The 19,906-nt window shown below is 41.6% G+C and overlaps 2 protein-coding genes across 6 annotated transcripts; one reads left to right on the forward strand and one right to left on the reverse strand.

The window, feature by feature from the left end:
* Window positions 1-60: 60 nt before the first annotated feature.
* Window positions 61-5,928, reverse strand: LOC117547699 (procollagen-lysine,2-oxoglutarate 5-dioxygenase 1-like). Its single transcript, XM_034218478.1, has 3 exons — window positions 5,832-5,928; window positions 4,328-4,453; window positions 61-1,661 (listed from the first exon to the last, which is right to left on the reverse strand). The coding sequence occupies exons 1-3, from the start codon at window positions 5,925-5,927 to the stop codon at window positions 1,506-1,508; spliced, it is 378 nt and encodes a 125-aa protein (XP_034074369.1). The 5' UTR covers window position 5,928; the 3' UTR covers window positions 61-1,505.
* On the forward strand, window positions 4,283-18,164 carry LOC117547695 (targeting protein for Xklp2-like). 5 transcript variants are annotated; one of them, XM_034218471.1, is made up of 18 exons: window positions 4,283-4,416; window positions 6,121-6,257; window positions 7,019-7,144; window positions 7,427-7,565; window positions 9,009-9,068; window positions 9,230-9,349; window positions 10,461-10,570; window positions 13,173-13,321; window positions 14,395-14,520; window positions 14,566-14,656; window positions 14,743-14,923; window positions 15,010-15,229; window positions 15,303-15,395; window positions 15,906-16,079; window positions 16,174-16,320; window positions 16,418-16,526; window positions 17,365-17,531; window positions 17,793-18,164. In XM_034218471.1, exons 2-18 carry the CDS (start codon window positions 6,149-6,151, stop codon window positions 17,901-17,903), a joined length of 2,232 nt encoding a protein of 743 aa, XP_034074362.1. In that variant the 5' UTR covers window positions 4,283-4,416; window positions 6,121-6,148; the 3' UTR covers window positions 17,904-18,164. The 5 variants fall into 5 exon arrangements, with proteins under 5 accessions (XP_034074362.1, XP_034074364.1, XP_034074361.1 ...); XM_034218473.1 differs by having other exon boundaries at window positions 4,373-4,531; window positions 14,395-14,535; window positions 14,785-14,923; XM_034218470.1 differs by having other exon boundaries at window positions 4,373-4,531.
* The last annotated feature ends 1,742 nt before the right edge of the window (window positions 18,165-19,906 follow it).

Raw genomic sequence — 19,906 nt, forward strand, 5'->3', positions numbered from 1 at the left:
TTCTGTCCTCCAGCTTCTGGCACAGCGAGGGACAGAAGTTCAATCACAGTTCACACACCGTTTGGTTCACAGATTTATTCAAGTTGTAGTCTTAGCTCAGTGATGGCTGGTAACAAGAAATGACAACGTTAGATGTAAAACTTTAACTCAGCTGATATCAGTGAGTGCGCCAGAGAAGGACTTCAGTATCTCTCCCAAAATGCAGTTATATTGCAAAACTATTTAGGGAGTGTGGCCTTTATCAAATGATATATACACACAATAAATAAGAGAGCCTTAGCAGGATTTGGAAGTGTCTGTTGAAAAAGTTAGTAAAGATGTACTTTAGCAACACAGAATGGGACAGCTAGTGTAAATGTAACAATATTTTCCACAAGCTTTGGTAAAAAATTGGAGCTGGTGGTTTCCTGAGGAGTCCATGTGACGGGGTCTGAACACTACAACGTAGCTTCTGACTGAAAATGTCAACATTGTTCTACACACACATGAGTTCAGAACTGGGACTAAAGTAACACGTCTACTTAGGAGAATAAAGCTGGTGAGATGAGGTTGGAGTGTGAGACGTTTCTGATCAGGTGTTCCCGCTGCATGTTAGCATAGGAGCTACTTCCTGATAACATCTGGCGGAACATTGTTAATTCTTAGCTGTCTTTGTAATGTAATCATCAAATCAAGTTTTATTTATATAGCACATTTATAAACGATTTTTGGTCGAGCCAAAGTGCTGTACATATAATAAAAATAGCCTACAGTAGAGACACTTTACAGCAAATACAACAGCACAGATTGTTCAGAATATCAGTATGAGGAAAACGACACCCTCTGTCCTTAATCTCATTTTCAGGTGAATGATGATACTAAACTCTGTGACTATCCTGGATCATGTACCCTACAGCAGGCTACACAACGCTGTAAGATCACTGTTTTCTAACTCACAAGAGGACAATGTTTTATCATCCTTTCTTTCACATTTTTCACCTTATAGAAAATCTCATTCCAGGAATTTCCAGGCTCCAATTCCCTTAAATCCAAGGACCCAAAACACCATAACAAGGCACTTTCCCAAGGCAGGTGGAGTGTGAAACGATGACACAATTGTGGGAGACATACAAATGTAATCACTTGAAATGACCATAAATGTCTATTTGTAAAGCTTCCACCTGGGGAGCCGGCCCCCCGATGCCTCGCTGACCCCGCGCAGGTTCTGCTGCTGTGACATCACTCCTGCTAATATGACATATGAGAAGCTTTGGGGAAGTGTTACTGTGGAGCCAGTTCTCCTCTGATGTGGCGCTAACATGTTCGGGTTCATTATGCAGCTGTGTTTTCGTCACAGAGCACTGGTGCTGTGGCTAATAGGTCAGACGTTGTATGAGAGTAACAGAGAAACAACATTATTTTTAACATGAGAACAAGCGAAAGAGAAGAGCGAAGGTGTGGAGAGCCGTGATGCGTTCGGATGCGGTCAGCAGAGTGGCCTGTTGGCTTTGGAGCCGGTGATGTGTTCAAGGGTCTACAAAGGACACAGCGATGTAGCGCACCCCCCCAGTGGTGGGCAGGCCTTCGTGGTAGTGCGTGAGGCGGCCCGGGTGCATCAGGGTCCAGCCTTTACGAGTGGCCTCGATGGAGCAGTCGTAGCGGAGGAACCGGCAGCCTCCACCCTGCAGCACAACACACACATCAGCCTCTGCTCCTCACACACACACACACACACACACACACCGGGGGAATATTGAAATCCCTCCCCTTATTAGAGTTCATTTTGTACCGATTTAACAGCTTCAGCCTTTCACGTGCAAGTACACTTACCAAAGTGCAAGTGCAACTAAATGTCACTTATTTAGTGTACAATAACTAAACAAACAATCACATCATACTGAATGGAATGTGCCTGCAATACGTACAGAAAATGGTTAGGGCCAAACGCTTTTTTCATTCTGACACAAAGTTCATTCTTTTATTAAATTCGGAGATTCAAGTCAGAAATCTGAGAAAAATGAGCAGAACAAGTTAGATTTTCTTTTTTCATAATTCTGACTTTAATCTCAGAACTACAAAAAAAATCACTTTTGGCTCATTCCAATCCAATTCAATTTGAGCCCTAATCTTCTTCCATAAATACCAGCTTTATATGTATGTGCAATTTGACTTCTTCTACAAAACATCAAATTGTAAGAAATGTCAATATAAGAAATGTTAGGTTCAATCCTCACAAAGCCCACGTATATATCATCAGTTTCACTCATAATGATTTAGCATTTGATTTGTCTAAATATGAATCCCCCTGATAATAACATGAGATAATGTCTGAGGGTTTAGTCCAGGTTAAAGAAACACCAGCAGTGGCGTTTTTATATGTACAAAAGTGGTGGGGCACAAAAAACGTAGATGTCTATATATAAGCTTCTGCAGTGAGGTGCAGTGAGGTTCATGGCTGGTACTGGCACTGACTCTTCAGGTTTACAAATCAAAATATAATATTATTTTCAAAAGCTTTTTTTGTCTGATTCTTCGATTAATTTTAGGATAAAGGATACCCAAAAAATGTAATTGTATCATTTAAATATTGAACTGTTCTCTCTTAGTAAGATCCCATTTTCAATAAAATTGTGGTCTTACCTTGACTTGAAGATGAAGTCCATTTGCCTATCCTTCTGGACAAAAATCTCTTACTTTTTTGTAAAAGTCCTCCTTATCTTCTTGTAGATTTATGATTTGAAAATTATAAAAGTAGCTAGACAAACCTGCAGGTCCGCTACAACTCTTACTACTTTTAAATCCAGGCTGAAGACTTTTCTTTTTGCCGCTGCTTTTAATTGAACTATTCACATCTTAGACTGCACTGTAACTTTTATCCATGTATTTTTTCTTTTAATGTTTATTTTATTAGCTTTTCTTTTTAATGACTGATTTTAAATGCCATTTTCTTAATGTCTTTCATTTTTTGTAAAGCACTTTGAATTGCCTTGTGTTGAAAAGTGCTATATAAATAAACTTGCCTTGCCTTGCCTAATAAAGATTTCATGTGACACATAAAATGGATTTGTTGATGGGAATTAATGTGAATAAATTAACTCTAGGTTAACGGTACTCTTGCTATCACTACTCACCGACACTATAAACCTTGTCCCTCATGCTAGCCCTGACAACACCGGTAAGCACACCTTCATCTAGACTGCACTGTTTTACGTGTCCTGACTTGTAGTGGTTCTCTCCTCTATCTACACTCTTCTTGTCATCTTTGTAAAACGATATCAGACTGGTCATTGACAGCCATGACTTCTAGTTAAATTCAGTGTGGCTGAAATGAAAAGCTTTGTTAAAATATGCAAGCACGCGAAAGTCAAAGTCAGCTTTATTGTCAAAAATTCTACATGTGTTATACATCCAGAAATATCGAAATATCGTTTCCCACAGTGTGACATGTATACAAATAATAAATAATAAAACAAAACAAAAATGGCCTAGATAACCAGGGTATACAGTTTAAAATGTTAATATATTTAAAGTGTTCAAAGTGCAGTTTCAGTGCAAGTCAGTTGAAACGATCTTAAGTTGGCGTGACGTTGAAGTCGTGCGACCCTGCTGCTGTACTGGCTTGTAGTTAGTTTATAGCATAACGTTAGCATTTCGCTTTTGGCGACTAGATATATGATTCAAAAATTATAAAAGTAGGGTAGACATGTGGAGATTATCCGGCTAAACAAAACGTGATCCCTCTCTTAAATGTGTGTCAACCACAGACCTTATTTCGAGCTATTTTCCAAAATCCTATGGAGAATTTGCATTGGTTTTTCACGAAGGAACCGGAAGAAGTTTACTTCCGGGTTTTACGACGCGTCACTGCGGTTCTCATTTTTTTGCCACACACATGAAATAGGACAATACTCTGAGCATGTGCAGTGTAGTTTTTACAGTCACCATTCACTTAGACAGTGAGAGAGAGGGGCAGGATCGGGTTTTGTCCCACATGGCTCTAAACAGCTCAATAGGCACACACTGTAGACACTAATTAGAAGAACACAGACTAAAACAGCAATGTACAGACGAATCAGATTATTAAACATGATCTTAAAATATATTTAATTTTTTTTTTTGGCAATCATTATTTTTAATACTTTCTGCTGACACTAGGTGGGGCTGTGCCCCACCTGCCCCTAATGACCAGTCGCCACTGAACACCAGGGATGCAACAATAAAAACAAGGCCCCAGGGGGCTTCATGCAACAACAACAACAACAGACTGACAGACAGGGAGCAGAGAAGAAGCAGAGAGAGAGAGAAGACCCGCCCCCATCCTCACATCCTCCAGCTGCTCCACATTTACCTGGTAGTCTACTTCCTTGCTGTTCAGAGCTATGTTAACAGTGAACGTGGAGGCGTCGTGGTGAGGCGCAAGCAGCGGCTGCTCGTCAGGTTTGTACCTCACCACGAAGTTCAGAGGGGTGGCGCACTGAGGGGAGAGGACACGTTAGGCAGCAGCAGCAGCAGCATACACACTATTCACTTCATCCATGGGGTAGAGTTACAGGTATATTTACTCAATTACTGTTGGGGGGTTTCTTTGAGAGTTTCTTCTTGCAGGGGTCTAAAGCTGCATTCACGTGATACACAGAGTGACATGATATGATATGTAGTGACATGATAACTCGGTCAAATGATCTTATAAGCACTTAGAATCATGTACATATATGAAGTCTTGTGCTCTGATTGGCTGAATTGTATGTTTTCGTCTTGTATATGTGGCACAGAGACATAGACATTCCAGAAGGGTAAAAGGTGGATTTGCAAATGGTTAAGGAGTGGGGGGTTAGGGTGGAAAGGTTGAGATCATGTCTAATGACGCATTTCCACTGCAGCGGGTAGCCCCGTTTAAGCGTCCTTAACCATCCTCAAGCGGCCAGGCCAGTTTTTGGTGTCCTTTCCATATAGCCTAGTACCGGCTAGCGGGTACTTTTTCCCTCTTTTTCCGGCCCCATAAAATCGTGGTTCTTTAAGATAATGAATGGGAAGGATGGGTTGGCTGCTTTCTTTCTGTTAGCTGTGTGCGGGGTGCAGAACCTCTTCAACCTTTGAGGATGAAGTTGCTCTGTTCCAGCATTTGAGATCTATTTCAATTGAATTTGACTTTCATAATGACTTTATGAAATATAAGAATAGACAGGGAACAAATTATTTCCCTCACATCTAGAGATCTTTCTATGGTAACGTCCCCTGCTAGCCTGCTCAGCTGTCGTCTGATTGGTCAGCCTACTCTGGAACACAACACAGTGCAGGGCCGTTTTACCGTGCGTCATGTGAAGGCAGCTTCAAGACAGAAGGGGTACACACTATAAAGACCTTTGTGATAATGAGCTATATAAATACAATTTCATTGATTGACTCTACTTAAGTACTATTTGGAAGGACTTGTTCTTTACTTGAGTATTTAACCACTACATTTGTTAATACCTTTAGTGACTTTGCAGATTTGGATTAATGATTATATTTCTAATCAACACTTAAATAAGACTGTACTGTAAGTAATCTACTTATTACCATAGACATTTTAACTACTTATACTTTAGGTTTTTCTTTCTGTACCACTAAATACTTCTACTCCTCTACAATTCAAAGGAAAATATTCAGATTTTACTTTATTTTTCATCTCTAGTTTTTCTTTTTAAGATTGTTTTAAATATGAAGTTCTGATGTGGATAACACTATACATTATAATGAAGTACCAAAATCAATGGGTGAATGTATAGATGTTTGGAATGCAGTAATAGTACTTTAAAGTAAAGGATCTGAATCGTCCTTCCACGGGGGACATGATGCTGTGTCAGCCGTACCTTGGTGTAGTACCCAGGATACATCTTCTCTGTGATCGGTGCGATGTACTCCAGCAGGAATTTGTGCCACTCCTTTTCAAAGTTGATTTGGTTCATGTGGATAACTGACTTTGCTTTCCAAGTGGTGTTTCTGTTTGTTCCATTAAAAATACAAGCTACGCCATACATTGTAACGTTAAGCTATCCGCTAGTTCAAAACAAGCTAATCGACATTGGTTAGAGTTAGAGACTCTTGTACATTGGGACACTTTTATCAAAGAGTGTTCATGTTAACTGTTTTCTTCTTTAGGGGAGTTGTCGAATAACACATTGACACTATGGCGGACAGCGACTCCGGTGATCGCTACGAGTTTGATGCCCCATCGCACGTAGTGGACATGCTAATGTTAGCAGAGCAGAAGGCTGAGGGCGAGGACACGTGGTTTGGTAAGTTTAATATCTCTGCATCTGTCTGCTATTGATCCAACTGTGAACTGTAGTAATCAGAATCAGGTTTATTGCCAAGTAGGTTTACACTTGCAAGGAATTAGCTTTGGTTGGTTATCGTGCATACAAAACACAGTAAGGGCAATGTTGTTGTAAAAAAAAGAGTTGAAAAATCAGTGCAAAACCAATTAATATCTCTTTTTTTAAATATATATATATATAGCCTATATATATACACCCTACAATGTGGTCTAACAGCAATATGCACGGGATGTATTTGCAATATCTGTAATTCCTCCATAACATTTGAGTAGGTGATTGCCTCTTTAGGACATCAGTAAATTAGCCGGTTCTTTCTTTTGCCACCACACAACGTGAGGGAGGTTGATGACACCACAGATATTTTCCTTAAACATGTGGCCGAAGTGAAAAGCAGGTTCTCTCTCTGGTTAGATAATCATTTCAGACATAACAGCACATCACCACAACTTCTCCCTGAGTGCAAGTTCAGTTACACACCACTGTGAGGTTTGATCCACTTCACCATGTCTGTCTGAAAGCCCTATTACAAGTAGGAAATGACTAGCAATTAGAGGTATTTGTGATGAGTTTTAACATTTAAATAAGCCCAAATGATACAAAAATGATGACCCTGCCCATACTACAGTACAGATTGGGTTAACTGTTCTATGTTTAAATTAACCATCAAGTATCTGTAAAAGGAGACCCCCTCTTGATCTTTGACCGTCTCTTTTGTGCAGAACAACAGACCAGTGATGGCCGCCTTGTTACTCCTCTGAGGACTGACAAATCCTTCAGGAACATCCATGACCTGGACCTGCGTCGAGCCATCGTAGCCCCGCAGATCAAGGTCGACGACATCCCAGGTTCGTTTTTATTTGTCAATTTGCATTCACAACAGTTACAATGGCTTCCAATGGCTGCTCAGTCATAGCAATCAACGAGCCGATAAATAAGGAGAACATATTCTGCTCATTTTCAGGGTTATTTTTGTATTTAGTGTCTCTACTGTGACATGCTTTAATGTTCAGAAAGGGAAAACTCCAAAAGCCATAATAGGATACCCTTTCAAACTTGTGTGTAAATAGCCTGTAGATTTATGTTATCCAGTGAACACTTCCATAAGTTCTCCTTTTTTAATATTTCAGCTCCTATTCCACCCCCACCCCCACCCCCACCCCCATCTCCAACTCCACCTGCTAACCTGGTCTCCTCCTGGGGAGCTGGGTCTCCAGCTCGCACTGGTGCGCGCTCAAAGAAGACCTCTAATCCCCCAGCACCTCGCAGGTAAAGTCACGGTTATGGTCACTATTTTTGCTACAATAAGGCTGCAACCCAGTATTTCATTAATTTAAAGCAAATAACATGTGGTACTGATTAGGGGTGCAACAACTAATCGATTACCAAATTAGTTGCCAACTAATTCAGTCGTCGATTCGTTGGTGACGTCATCACGTGTGTTTTACGCGCCGTTAAGCTCCAACGTTATTGGTCTTTTTATCGGTACTGGAGACATTTAAAAATATATGTCATGTATTATTGCTACAAAAACATTATATCGCAGTCTTAGTGTCACCAACTCGTTTCTAATATGCAAAAAGACAAATGCGTCTATGATGTATTTTCGATCAGACGAGATCTCTCCCCCGTCTGTGTGCGAGGGGGCGGGGCAGTTTACACACACGCAGCTGCTACATGCCACAGAACGCGCTCCGAGGTGTGGTTACACTTTACCCGTCTCGATGTGGACAATGCTCGTTACCAAAAGTGCAAGAGTTTAGCATGTAAGGGCGGTAACACAAGCAATTTGTCTAAACATTTAGCAAAAGTGCACCACATCCAGACGGAGGAATGCACCGGGTTCCACTGTCTTTCTAGTAGCTCTGTAGCCCCATCCACGAGTAACGTTTCCACGTCAGGTGTTATGTATGCTAGCAGCAACACACAGAGTTAACTCAATGATACAAACATGGGTTAATGATTAGAGGAAACTGAGTTATTTAGTTTGTTAAATGTTCAGCTATTCTGTTTACAGTTCTGTCATCAGATTATTTAATACGATTTGTTAAAACACTGTTGTTTCTTTTGATGTGAAATATTATTTATTTAATTTAAATAAAAAGCAATGTTAGTTTTGTTCAAAATGTGTTTAGTTAATTTAATAATATATGTATTTTTGAATCAAGTATTCATCTTTATTGTCTTCATTGTTAGTTTCCACATGCCTAGAACAACCTCAAGCTAAATCTAAAAGTTGATAAATAAGAGCGCTTGAGAAATTGTGCAAAGCATAATAGTCCGAATAGTCGATTAATCGATTATCAAATTAGTCGTTTGTTGCAGCCCTAGTACTGATTAATATAACCCTACCCATACAGCAGGGGTGTGTGTTGTATCGTTTGTTCTGGGGCTGCATGATTTGGGCGGGGAAACAAATTGGAAAGGTTTTGCGGCATTATTCTCATTACTGTTGAAACTCGTATGAACATGATTCGATTTATTTGAATGTTTCAACCTGCATGATGTCTGTGGCATCTTAGTTTGAAGCTTTCGCGGGAACCTTAGGAGTGCAGCTGGAAATATTAGGACTATATGCAGGGTTCTGTAAAAAAAAGTTTCTATTGAGTTGCATTGTGGGAAATGTAGTATTTTTTGTTTTCTAGACACTTACCTTTTACTTGAGATTAATTGTGTGATTGAATACATTTCTAATTGATTTATTCATTTTAGGGTTTTAAAGCGTAAAGAGGCGTCCAGTGGTCCCGCTCCACCCTTAAAGAAGCACAAAAAGTAAGTGACATCTGACCTTTTTTATTTCTATCCCTTTACCCCACAGCTGACTGATGTTCCAGTATTAACAGACACAATGTTCCCCATTAGAGACCCAGTCAACTTCGTTCCCTTGTTAAACTTTTCTCCTTCACGTTTTCTTCTTCAATTCTTTGTTGTAGAACTCCTGAACCCCGAAAGTCCAGCAGTGTGCTCCGCCGCAGTAAATGCCCGCAGAACAGCAGGACGGCGCCTAAGAGCCAGGCAGCAGCTTCAGCTACTTCAAACACTTCAAACACAGAGTAGGTCTTCTATCGGGGAAAGCCTCCTTCCGCTGTTTCTGTCTTGTGATTGCATTATTCAAAGATGAGTTATAGCCTCCGGCTTCTCGCCAAATTGTCATCAAAGGTAACGTTCCCACTAGTGGTGCACGATAATTATCGGCCCGATAATTATCGGCCCGATATTAGGAATTATGATGTCATCCCGATAAACCCGATACCAGTATTAATAGCCCCGATAATATACAATATATTTTTTGGGTAAAAAAAAGAAAAAAATACTGCGGTGTGGGTGGATTGGGATGAGGGGCGCTTGTTTTTCACTCGGCTCCTCCCGTTTTGCCAGTACTGTGGTATTAGTGGTTTAGGAAGAGGGGAGTTTTTCACAAATCCAGCGCTCCCTAACTCATGCCTGGCTGTGACGTAAGTGGTGTGCGGCCGTGAAGCCAGGACAGTAAACAAACATGTCGCCGGTAGTATGGGACTATTTCAAAGTTTCAGAGTTAGATAGTTCACTTGCTATTTGTATTAACAAATGCAATGCAGAAGTTCCACGAGGAGGGAAAAAGGCAACGAGCTATAATACTTCCAACCTGATTAGTCACCTGAAACATCGCCATCGCTACGATGGTGTGTTAAAAGCGTACGAAGACGCCTGCTCTGCTAAACTAGCGGCGAATCCAAAGCCAGCTGCAAAGGCACCGGGGCTTTTACCTATCGACGAGGCTTTTGAAAAAGGCAAGAACTTTATTTGGGAAAATAAATATGGTCACTTTGAAGAGTCAAAACGGTTCTTGGCTTTGTTTTGTTCATAGTAGCAATGCTCATGTCATTTGCTCACTACTAGTCTTTTTTTTACCACCAGGTGTGCAAAAACTACAGGTAAATTTAATATATATATATATATATATATTATATTATTATCGGTATCGGTCTTGAGAAGCAGGAAGTTATCGGTATCGGTTTCAAAAAACCAATATCGTGCATCCCTAGTTCCTACACATTGTTATATTCCATGTCGGTAAGCCAAAGTGTGTAGCGCTTTGAATGGGAAAGTTCCACTTTACATGAGGCTGAGATGGAAAGCAGGTTAAAGCTAAGTTTTTGCTAATGACTGACGTGTTCCAAACAGGCCATCTAGCTCTGAAGACCAAGAGATGGAGCGCATCAGGACCCTGCAGAATGAAGTGGCTCTGCATCGGAAGCAGAACGAGGCCAGCTACAAAGCGGCTCTGGCTGGCAGTGAGTGAATTTACCAGACTTAACAAATGCTAATGTACTTGCTAACTGTTTGGTACCATTTAAATGTGTCCGTGACGTCACCCATAGGATTCTGCAGAGTTGCCGTGAAGCCCTTAGTAGGCGGAGTCGGCCACTAACGGCTTGACAGCAACGTCAGAGTCTAATCCTCTCTGAGGCAGCAGGTCCCGCCTCGGCTCCGCCTCTTTGCCCTTATTTGGAGCAGGCGGGACCTGCTGCCTCAGAACTGGAAGTAAACAGAGCTAGCTCAGGCTAAGAAGCTAAGCGAACATGAAATACATGCATACCAAGTTACTGCTAACAGTTTAGTTCCCCTATATAAACGTTACATTCATCTGCAAGAGAATTAGCTATATTTTGTTATTCTTAATGCTCGTCATTCATACGTTAAGAAAAGAAGTACCGATACATAGCAGAACAATTGTGGCGATGTTCAGCTTAATAAGCCTTGTTCAACATTTATTTAGCTAATACTACAGCAGGCGAACCAAGTCTGCGTTTCGCTCTGGTTTCGCTGCATTCCTTGATCTCCAGTTATAACGACGGACTCCACCGCCCGGATATGTATGCATAAAGGGTTACGTCCTTAGCTGGCTAATAAGTAACAAGCTAAGCTACCAAGCACACAAACACCTGCGAACGGGGTTAACATGTATAATATTATCATTTTAGACTTCTTGGAAGTTCTGTTAGTACATTCAAGCGCACAGCACGACATTTTAATTGTCTGGTATTTGTAACAATATTCCCTAAAAGGCACAATCACCACGAAGACGGCTAAAGCTAAAGGGTCAAGTACAGTACTATGACTAACTAACGTTGTAGCCTCTATGGTTGTAGCCTAGCAGAGTGGACAAGTTGCTGTTAGCTGACAGTGAGGCATGTACATGTCCATCAAAGTGACCACGCCCTAATTTATGCAAAAACTTTAAGACCTAATATAAATAAAAGGGTCATGTTAGAAAACAATTCACTCACAGATCCATAATCATGAAGGTGGAATCTAACTATATCGATAATAAAATGTATGGAGCCAGGGGTAGAAACATGTTTTTTTTCTGCTGTAAAGTTGGCCATTTTAACACGGGGGTCTATGGAAATTGCTCCTTTCTGCAGCCAGTCCATAGCAGCCCATGTATGTGTGTGGCACTTCCGTATTGGCGTCCCGGCTGTTCCCCAGAGTTTGCCGCTTGTGTGAAAGCCGCATCTGTGGTCGACTTTCCTGAAGTACTCCCCCGTTGATAGAAATCAACACGTAATGAATTAAGACCCCACGGTTTGATGATTGATAGGTGCTCTCTTTCATTTTGCCACACAGAACATTTTTACAATAAACATGTTAAATGGATATATCCGCCTTCTTTCATTTATCTTTCCATTCCCACAACAATATACATAAAGAAATGACATATTTTGGACATAGTTCGAATGGTGATTAATCATGATTAATTAATTTTTAAGCTGTGATTAATCTGATTAAAAATGTTAATCGTTTGACAGCCCTATTTTTAAATAATTAAGATACTATACAGTTATACATCAATTTAATAATGAAAATGTGACACAAAAGAATGTTCAAATGCTTTACAATAAGTAATTAACACAATTATTTGAAACTTAAGTGGTAGTAAACTTGTCCACCCTTAATTGCTGGTATACAAAATACCAGTAGTGCAGCTGTTGTTCTTCACAGATCCACAAATGAATTGAATTGAGCAAGTCACTAATTTCGTCATCCGTTGTTTCCCTTTCAAATTTGGGTTTTGCTGACCCCCACCATAGATCCATTGGCCCTTCAGCAATGGATTGGCCAGACTAATACATTTCTAATGTTAAATAAATGAAAACCATTCACAGTTAAGAATTAGATATTAATTAGTAATGCTGTAACATATTTATTAATATTTCTAACTATATTTAAAATGTTTTACCTTTTTATAGAAGTGATTATATTGTATGCCAATATTTTCCTATGGTAAAGTTTCGTTTAGCATTTTGGTCGTAATAAGATCGGGACTCTTATTTTGAAGGAACTTTAACCGGAAGTGAATGCACAACGGAGCAGAATGTACTTATATATTTCGCCTGCCAAGACTTTACACATTTCCTCTTTGCTTTTCGTTCGGGTTCACCTTGCGCTTTATCAGTTGAATCACTTTGAACATTCGTTCAGATGTTGACGGGTTGGCCGAACTTTTTACCCCACAGTCAAACAACTTAATTTGCTTCGCCATTTTTTGTAAAACACGGCGCACGAGAGTAAACGTGCATCGCTTTCTGGCTCCGTAATCACACCAATGCACGTGCCACTTAAGTATCAGGTTCCTACTGGTCACAACAATAATTAAATATCACTCTTAATACAACAAATAATGAACATTTATCTATTTTGGGGTGCACATTTAGCTGTTTGCTGTGCTTATTTCTTCATGTTAAAAAGTGGTTGCCACTGATGGCAACCAAAGGCCAAGAAGTGGTAGACATTTTTTCTGAATGGTTGCCAATGGCAACCTGGCAACCGTTACTGTCGAGCCCTGGGATCTGAAAGTTGTAAAAGGAAGTCTGGGACTCTTTTTTATTTCAGACCCACCACCAAAGAAGATGGTCCTGTCGGCGACGGTGCCCCAAGAGTTCCACTTCAACACAAACTCTCGTCACAAGGCGAGCACTTCATCCTGCGGCGCACAGAAGGAAGTGGACTTTATCAGCCAGCTGCGCAAACCCTGCTCCCCTGTGAGTACTTCCTGTGTTCTGAAACCTTTTAAAGTTTTAGGGGCTGCTTATGGTTGACTTCAGATGGGTTAAATGTCTGGGGACCCTCTGTACAAACTGCTGCTTTAGTTAACCCTCCTGTCGTGTCCGGGCCAAATCTGACCGTTTCACTACTTTCATCAATCACACATATTGTGTTTTAAATGTGATTGCTTCAAGGCCTTATGATATCCTACACAGTATTCATTTGAACATATTCAATTGCTGCTGAACTTTGAGTGGTTTAGTGTTCTCAGGCATACATGAGCGCCATAGGAAATGAATGGGTAACCCTAGATTATGTTCATCAATCAGATAGTAGACACCCACAAATCAACAAAATGTTCATTTAGAAATACATTTCAGTGTCTATTCTTTGTATATTCTGCTCTATCGTGTAAACCATTGTTTCTCTAAAGCGGGGTCTCCAACACGTTGATCGCAAGCTACCGGTAGCTCGCAAGCCCTCAATAGGCGCTTTCACACCGCAGTACTTTTCCCACAGAGGTTCATCAGAAATGGGAACCTTTTCCTCCCATGAAAGTGCCTGCTCTCTAGCAGGGTCTGAGAAGGGGGTGAAAAGGTTCTCATGAACTAAGTTCTAGTTCCGGATTTCTTTTGTAACGCACATTTTCCGAACTATACTGGGAAAAGTACTCCGTGTGAAAGCGCCTAATGTTAAAATGTGCTAAATATATACACTGCAAGAACAAAAAGAGGAGTAAAAGTAGCTCAGGACTTATTTTATTTTTTGAAAGTAGCTCTCATCCTAAAAAAGGTTGGAGACCCCTGCTCTAAAGGGTGTTCAATAGAATTTGGTGATTAATGATGTTAATTATTGACTTGTTAAATGTCTGCTCATAAAGCGTGCTACTACAGTACTTTCACTCAAACTGCTTCTTTAGTGAAATATTGCTGGATAGAAACACATTTATAAAAACCTGGCTTCATTCCGTTTAAAAATAAGCAAAAGCATCCTGATTTTGTTGCATGGCCAAACGTATCGAAGGTCACGCCAGATGAATAATGCCCTTCTTCCCCTTTTATTTCTCCAGACAAAGGCTCTGAAATGCAGCACCGTGCCCAAACCCTTCAACCTGTACACAGGCAAGAAGAAGGAGGCAGAGGGGCCGGACGCAGAGGGGCCGGACGCAGAGGGGCCGGACGCAGAGGGGCCGGACGCAGAGGGGCCGGACGCAGAGGGGCCGGACGCAGAGGGGCCGGAGGCCTATGTGCCCATGGCGCAGCAGATCCAGCAGTTCCAGAATCGAACCCCCGATCGCTACCATCTGCGCAGTCGCAAGAGTATAAACAAAGGTGTGTTTGGAGCCAGATTGGTTGTAAACATTACATTTAGCTGACGCTTTTATCCAAAAAAGTAAAGGTGTGTTTGTTCTATGCAGAGGGGGTTGAAGGGCCACTTACTGACATCCCGTGTTCTTCAGGACCCTCGGGGTTGAAGGGGGATAAGCTGAAACTCACCCAGTCACACACCCCTCACTTGATGACCCACCGGAGGAACCGCCCCACCGTCACCAAGAGCAGCGCTGAGCTGGAGGAGGAAGAGCTGGAGAAACAGCAGAAGTAAGAGCCCTCTTCTCTTGCCCATAGTCCTGTCAAAGACTCAGGTGTTAATACGTCCAGGGTTATTCAACTGTCTCTTTAATCAGGTTTAAAATCATCGCCTTGGAGCTGAACCGGAAGATCCTGGAGAGCGCAGAGTGCCTGAAGAGACCCCCAGTGAAGGAGTCCACAGTGCCTGAAGGCTTCCAGCTGCAGATTGACAAGAGGCTGCATGAGAGGCAGACCAAGAGGCCCCAGGAGGCCGAGGAGAAGCATCCCAGCTTCAGAGCCCAGCCGCTGCCCAGAAAGATCCTGGAGGGAGTCGTGGTGAGTCCCAGTGCTTTAGCTTTGAGATTGTTTCCATGAGCATGTCACACCAACACTTTCACTTTGATGACAGGGTCTGCCAGACAAGAAGGTTCTGCAACCGACGGTGCCAGAGTCTCCAGCCTTCATCCTGAAGAAAAGGGTCCGTGTGGAGAAGGTGGAGGAGGTGAGGACACATCTGTCTTCCCATCAACTGTGCAACTTTGGTCCTACATAGTATACAGTATAAATAATCAGCCAAATCTGTGTTGCATCTTTTTAAGCCAGCTTTATTCTGACTTGTTACCACAAGTTTTGCTCTTCTTTTTGGAAATGTATGGTTAATATACCTAATTTACACAAAAAGAAACCTCATTTCGGAGCTAAAAAAGGCCAAAACCTTAAAGGTCCCATGTCATGGGACACACACACACAGACTCCCAGCCTCGCCTTGTCCCGCCGTCTCAGGGAGGAGAAATCGGCGGAGAGGAAGCATGACATGGGACCTTTAAATTATTTTACAAACAAAAAGACCGCAGATGCAAAGTGAAAGTGATCATAATTATTTTTTCTTTATTAAAATGTAGTATAGAACAAACCTTTTATCCAGAAATAAAAACCTTTGGAAACGGGTCAAACAGGAAGTTTATACCAAGACTTCTCTTTCAACGTAACCAAACGTTTCTCTTTCTGCCAGGTAAAGCAGCCCTCGCCCATCAAGGCCCCCCCAGTGCCTCACTTTGGGCTCCCCTTCCTGCCCCAGCTGCAGGAGAACCACCACGTGGAGGTGTGTCCGTTCTCCTTCGAAGAGCGGGACCGAGAGAGGAGGGCCCTGAAGGAGAAAAAGCTGGAGGAGAAGCGCAATGAAGAGGTGGGGGTCTGCTACCACACCCTGTGTCCTCTGACCCCCAGAATGAAGACTCAACAGTTAAACCTCTTCCTCCTGTCTCCTTGAACCTTCCCAGGTGCCTCACTTCAAGGCCCAGCCGCTGCCCGCCTTTGACGCCGTGCTCCTCCCCGAGAAGAAGAGGCTGGAGCCCACCAAGCCCGAGCCCTTCAAGCTGCTGCTGGACGAGCGGGGGGCCGTGAAGAGCAGTCGCACAGAGCAGATGGTACCATTACTTCCACATTTTCATCCTCAATCATGGCCATCTTTTACTTGAATTTAAGATCTACAACTTTTTTTTCTTTCTTTTGTTCTTCTTGTAGGCCAAAGAGGAGCAGAAGCGTGAGGAGGCTGCATTATTCAAAGCCAGGCCCAACACTGTCACTCATAAAGAGCCTTTCCAGCCTAAAAAAGGCCTGCGGGCTCCAGTGGGTAAGTCGAAACACCCCTGCACTCAGGATGTAGGCATCTAAGCCTGCCATTGGCTGCATATCTCTTCTGGAAGCAGAATGATGTGGAGCCAGTCGCTCACGAAATGTGACACTGAACTGAATCTAAACGGGTTCTGCACTCACATGATGCTCAATAAAAGGTCTCTTGCGCTGGTGTTGCCGTTGTGTTCCTAAACAGAGAGCGGTGCTGCCAGGCAAGGCTCAAGATTGTCGGATGGCTGCATGTAGGGGCGCAAGCTAGAATAAAACTGCACTGATTTCACCGCAAGGCTCTGCGTAGAATTCGACTACACATTATATAACCGGAACGCTCCAGAACATTAGCTGCGCTGTAGATTGGCATATTATTTATTATTCACCATACTTCCAATGACCACCTGTTTGTTCTATATTAGCAGTTTTGAACCCCAGTATTCACCAATGTAATGTTGTATCGGGTATAATCAATATATACTCGAGTTGTCATATCAGACTATCATCAGATAGACCTGTAAAAAAGGTACCCCCATAATATATGGCCTGGTACCCCCTCTAATAATAACATTGCCTTCAAAAACAATCTGGATACTTTGAAGGTCTTTTTATTTCATAATTGTGTTTTAGTAGCCGTCATTGTGACATGTGATGACGAATATGGAGAACAAAACCAATATTGAAAAGCTAAGAATCTCCTCTTTACAACGGTGTCTACGAGTCCAAATGTTGTTTGGGGGGTAGGTGTGACTGATTTTGATAAAGCAGGTCACATATAACCCTCCTTGAGAGTGCTCTGAAGTATGAAGCGGTTCTCATCATGTCACTCATGATTCTTCTTCCAGTCGTGGAGGCCTTTGCGCTGTCGACCGAGAGGCGGGCCCACGAGCGCCAGGAGTTTGAGCGTCTGGCCAATGACAAGGAGGCTCTCAGGATGCTGATGGAGGAGCAGCAGAGACAAGAGGTGGAGCAGAGGGAGAAGGACGACGTCACCAAGATGCGGAATGACCAGGTCCCTGCAAAATGATTATACTATTTGTTTGTTCTGATATTTTCAACATAATTCACTCTTTTTTTGCACATCTCCAACTTGTCTTTTCCACAATATGTACAACATACTACGTGTTTTTTGCGCATACTCCTTGCATATTATACTACGTTGTTTTTTGCTTTGTTTTTTTGACCTGCTATATCAACAGTTTTTTTCCTGATACTTTAGAAATATTTTCCTGATTCCCATGTGGGACTCATACCTGGTGTTCTCTTCCTGCAGGTTCACGCTGCTCAGCCCATCAGACACTACAAACCTGTGGCCGTGAAGAAGAGTGATGTCCCCCTCACCATCCCCCACTCCCCAAACTTCTCTGACCGCTTCCGCCTGTGATCAGGACTCACTCTTTATTTAACCACTTCAGACATTGTTGAACGTTTCCCATTAGTGTGGCACGCTGGATGTGTTTGAGATGCCAGGAGCTGCCTTTACTGTCTTGTTATCTGTTTAGCTTTAGCCACCTGCTGTACATTAACACTTTTCTATCAGTGCTTTCATGTCTTGCCCACACTATCATTCCAAGCAGCATATTCTATCCTTTTGCTTCTTTTATATACTGCTTTTAATCAATAAAGTGTAAGAATTCCAAATAACCACTGGCTACTTTTCAACATCTTCAGTGTTTCACTTGGAAATCCAGACTTTGCAATGGTTAAAATGTTTATTGAGTTTATTTGATAAAACGTTCAGTTTGTTCGTGGTGATTCAGCCAGGAGAATATGCAAGGATACAGAAAAGGCATTCTGTTTGGAGTTTGACTTTTTCTGGTTATTTTCATTCTTTTGAGTTTTGTGCACCAGACTTTTTAATTAGTATATAAACTGGCATGAAGGTATAATAGGACTGAATTTCAACTTAACATTAAAAGGAAACTACAAAGGACATCAACAGATTTTAAAGTTCTGTCAAAGATGGTGTTGCAGAATCCATAGGCTTGAGCACCTTTTCAGTGATATGACAGCCATGCCACATTTAACAATAGTTTGGAGTCAGATGAAAGCACTTTTAGAATGTAATGTCTTGATGCTGTTACAGATAACGACACTTATTTTGCTCAGGATTTGGTGGAGACTAACATAACAATAATAACAAATGCTAATTTTATGATGCTTCAAATAGAGATGCAGCTCACAAAATGTAAGTTGTATCTAGGAGTCAATTAAAAGTGTTCTCCAAGGCTGACAATTCACTCCATCTGACAAAATACTCCTGACTTTAAGACAGGCTCATGTTAGCTGAACATGATGGGGGTGCCTATGCTATATTTTCAAACTGAACTGCTAGATTTGCTTCATCTGTTTCTCTGCTGTCAGTTCTGTCCTCCAGCTTCTGGCACAGCGAGGGACAGAAGTTCAATCACAGTTCACACACCGTTTGGTTCACAGATTTATTCAAGTTGTAGTCTTAGCTCAGTGATGGCTGGTAACAAGAAATGACAACGTTAGATGTAAAACTTTAACTCAGCTGATATCAGTGAGTGCGCCAGAGAAGGACTTCAGTATCTCTCCCAAAATGCAGTTATATTGCAAAACTATTTAGGGAGTGTGGCCTTTATCAAATGATATATACACACAATAAATAAGAGAGCCTTAGCAGGATTTGGAAGTGTCTGTTGAAAAAGTTAGTAAAGATGTACTTTAGCAACACAGAATGGGACAGCTAGTGTAAATGTAACAATATTTTCCACAAGCGTTGGTAAAAAATTGGAGCTGGTGGTTTCCTGAGGAGTCCATGTGACGGGGTCTGAACACTACAACGTAGCTTCTGACTGAAAATGTCAACATTGTTCTACACACACACACACACACACACATGAGTTCAGAACTGGGACTAAAGTAACACGTCTACTTAGGAGAATAAAGCTGGTGAGATGAGGTTGGAGTGTGAGACGTTTCTGATCAGGTGTTCCCGCTGCATGTTAGCATAGGAGCTACTTCCTGATAACATCTGGCTGAACATTGTTAATTCTTAGCTGTCTTTGTAATGTAATCATCAAATCAAGTTTTATTTATATAGCACATTGATAAACGATTTTTGGTCGAGCCAAAGTGCTGTACATATAATAAAAATAGCCTACAGTAGAGACACTTTACAGCAAATACAACAGCACAGATTGTTCAGAATATCAGTATGAGGAAAACGACACCCTCTGTCCTTAATCTCATTTTCAGGTGAATGATGATACTAAACTCTGTGACTATCCTGGATCATGTACCCTACAGCAGGCTACACAACGCTGTAAGATCACTGTTTTCTAACTCACAAGAGGACAATATTTTATCATCCTTTCTTTCACATTTTTCACCTTATAGAAAATCTCATTCCAGGAATTTCCA

This window comes from Gymnodraco acuticeps, unplaced genomic scaffold (assembly GCF_902827175.1).
Source record: "Gymnodraco acuticeps unplaced genomic scaffold, fGymAcu1.1, whole genome shotgun sequence".
Lineage (NCBI taxonomy): Eukaryota > Metazoa > Chordata > Actinopteri > Perciformes > Bathydraconidae > Gymnodraco > Gymnodraco acuticeps.

Coding starts and splice junctions, on each gene's coding strand:
- LOC117547699 (XM_034218478.1), bottom strand. CDS start 5,927: ATGAACCAAATCAACTTTGAAAAGGAGTGGCACAAATTCCTGCTGGAG. Junction 4,454..5,831: donor ATCCTGGGTACTACACCAAG/GTACGGCTGACA, acceptor CTCTCCCCTCAG/TGCGCCACCCCTCTGAACTT. Junction 1,662..4,327: donor GCAAGGAAGTAGACTACCAG/GTAAATGTGGAG, acceptor GTTGTGCTGCAG/GGTGGAGGCTGCCGGTTCCT.
- LOC117547695 (XM_034218471.1), top strand. CDS start 6,149: ATGGCGGACAGCGACTCCGGTGATCGCTACGAGTTTGATGCCCCATCG. Junction 14,657..14,742: donor TCGCAAGAGTATAAACAAAG/GTGTGTTTGGAG, acceptor TGTTCTATGCAG/AGGGGGTTGAAGGGCCACTT. Junction 16,080..16,173: donor AGGAGAAGCGCAATGAAGAG/GTGGGGGTCTGC, acceptor GAACCTTCCCAG/GTGCCTCACTTCAAGGCCCA.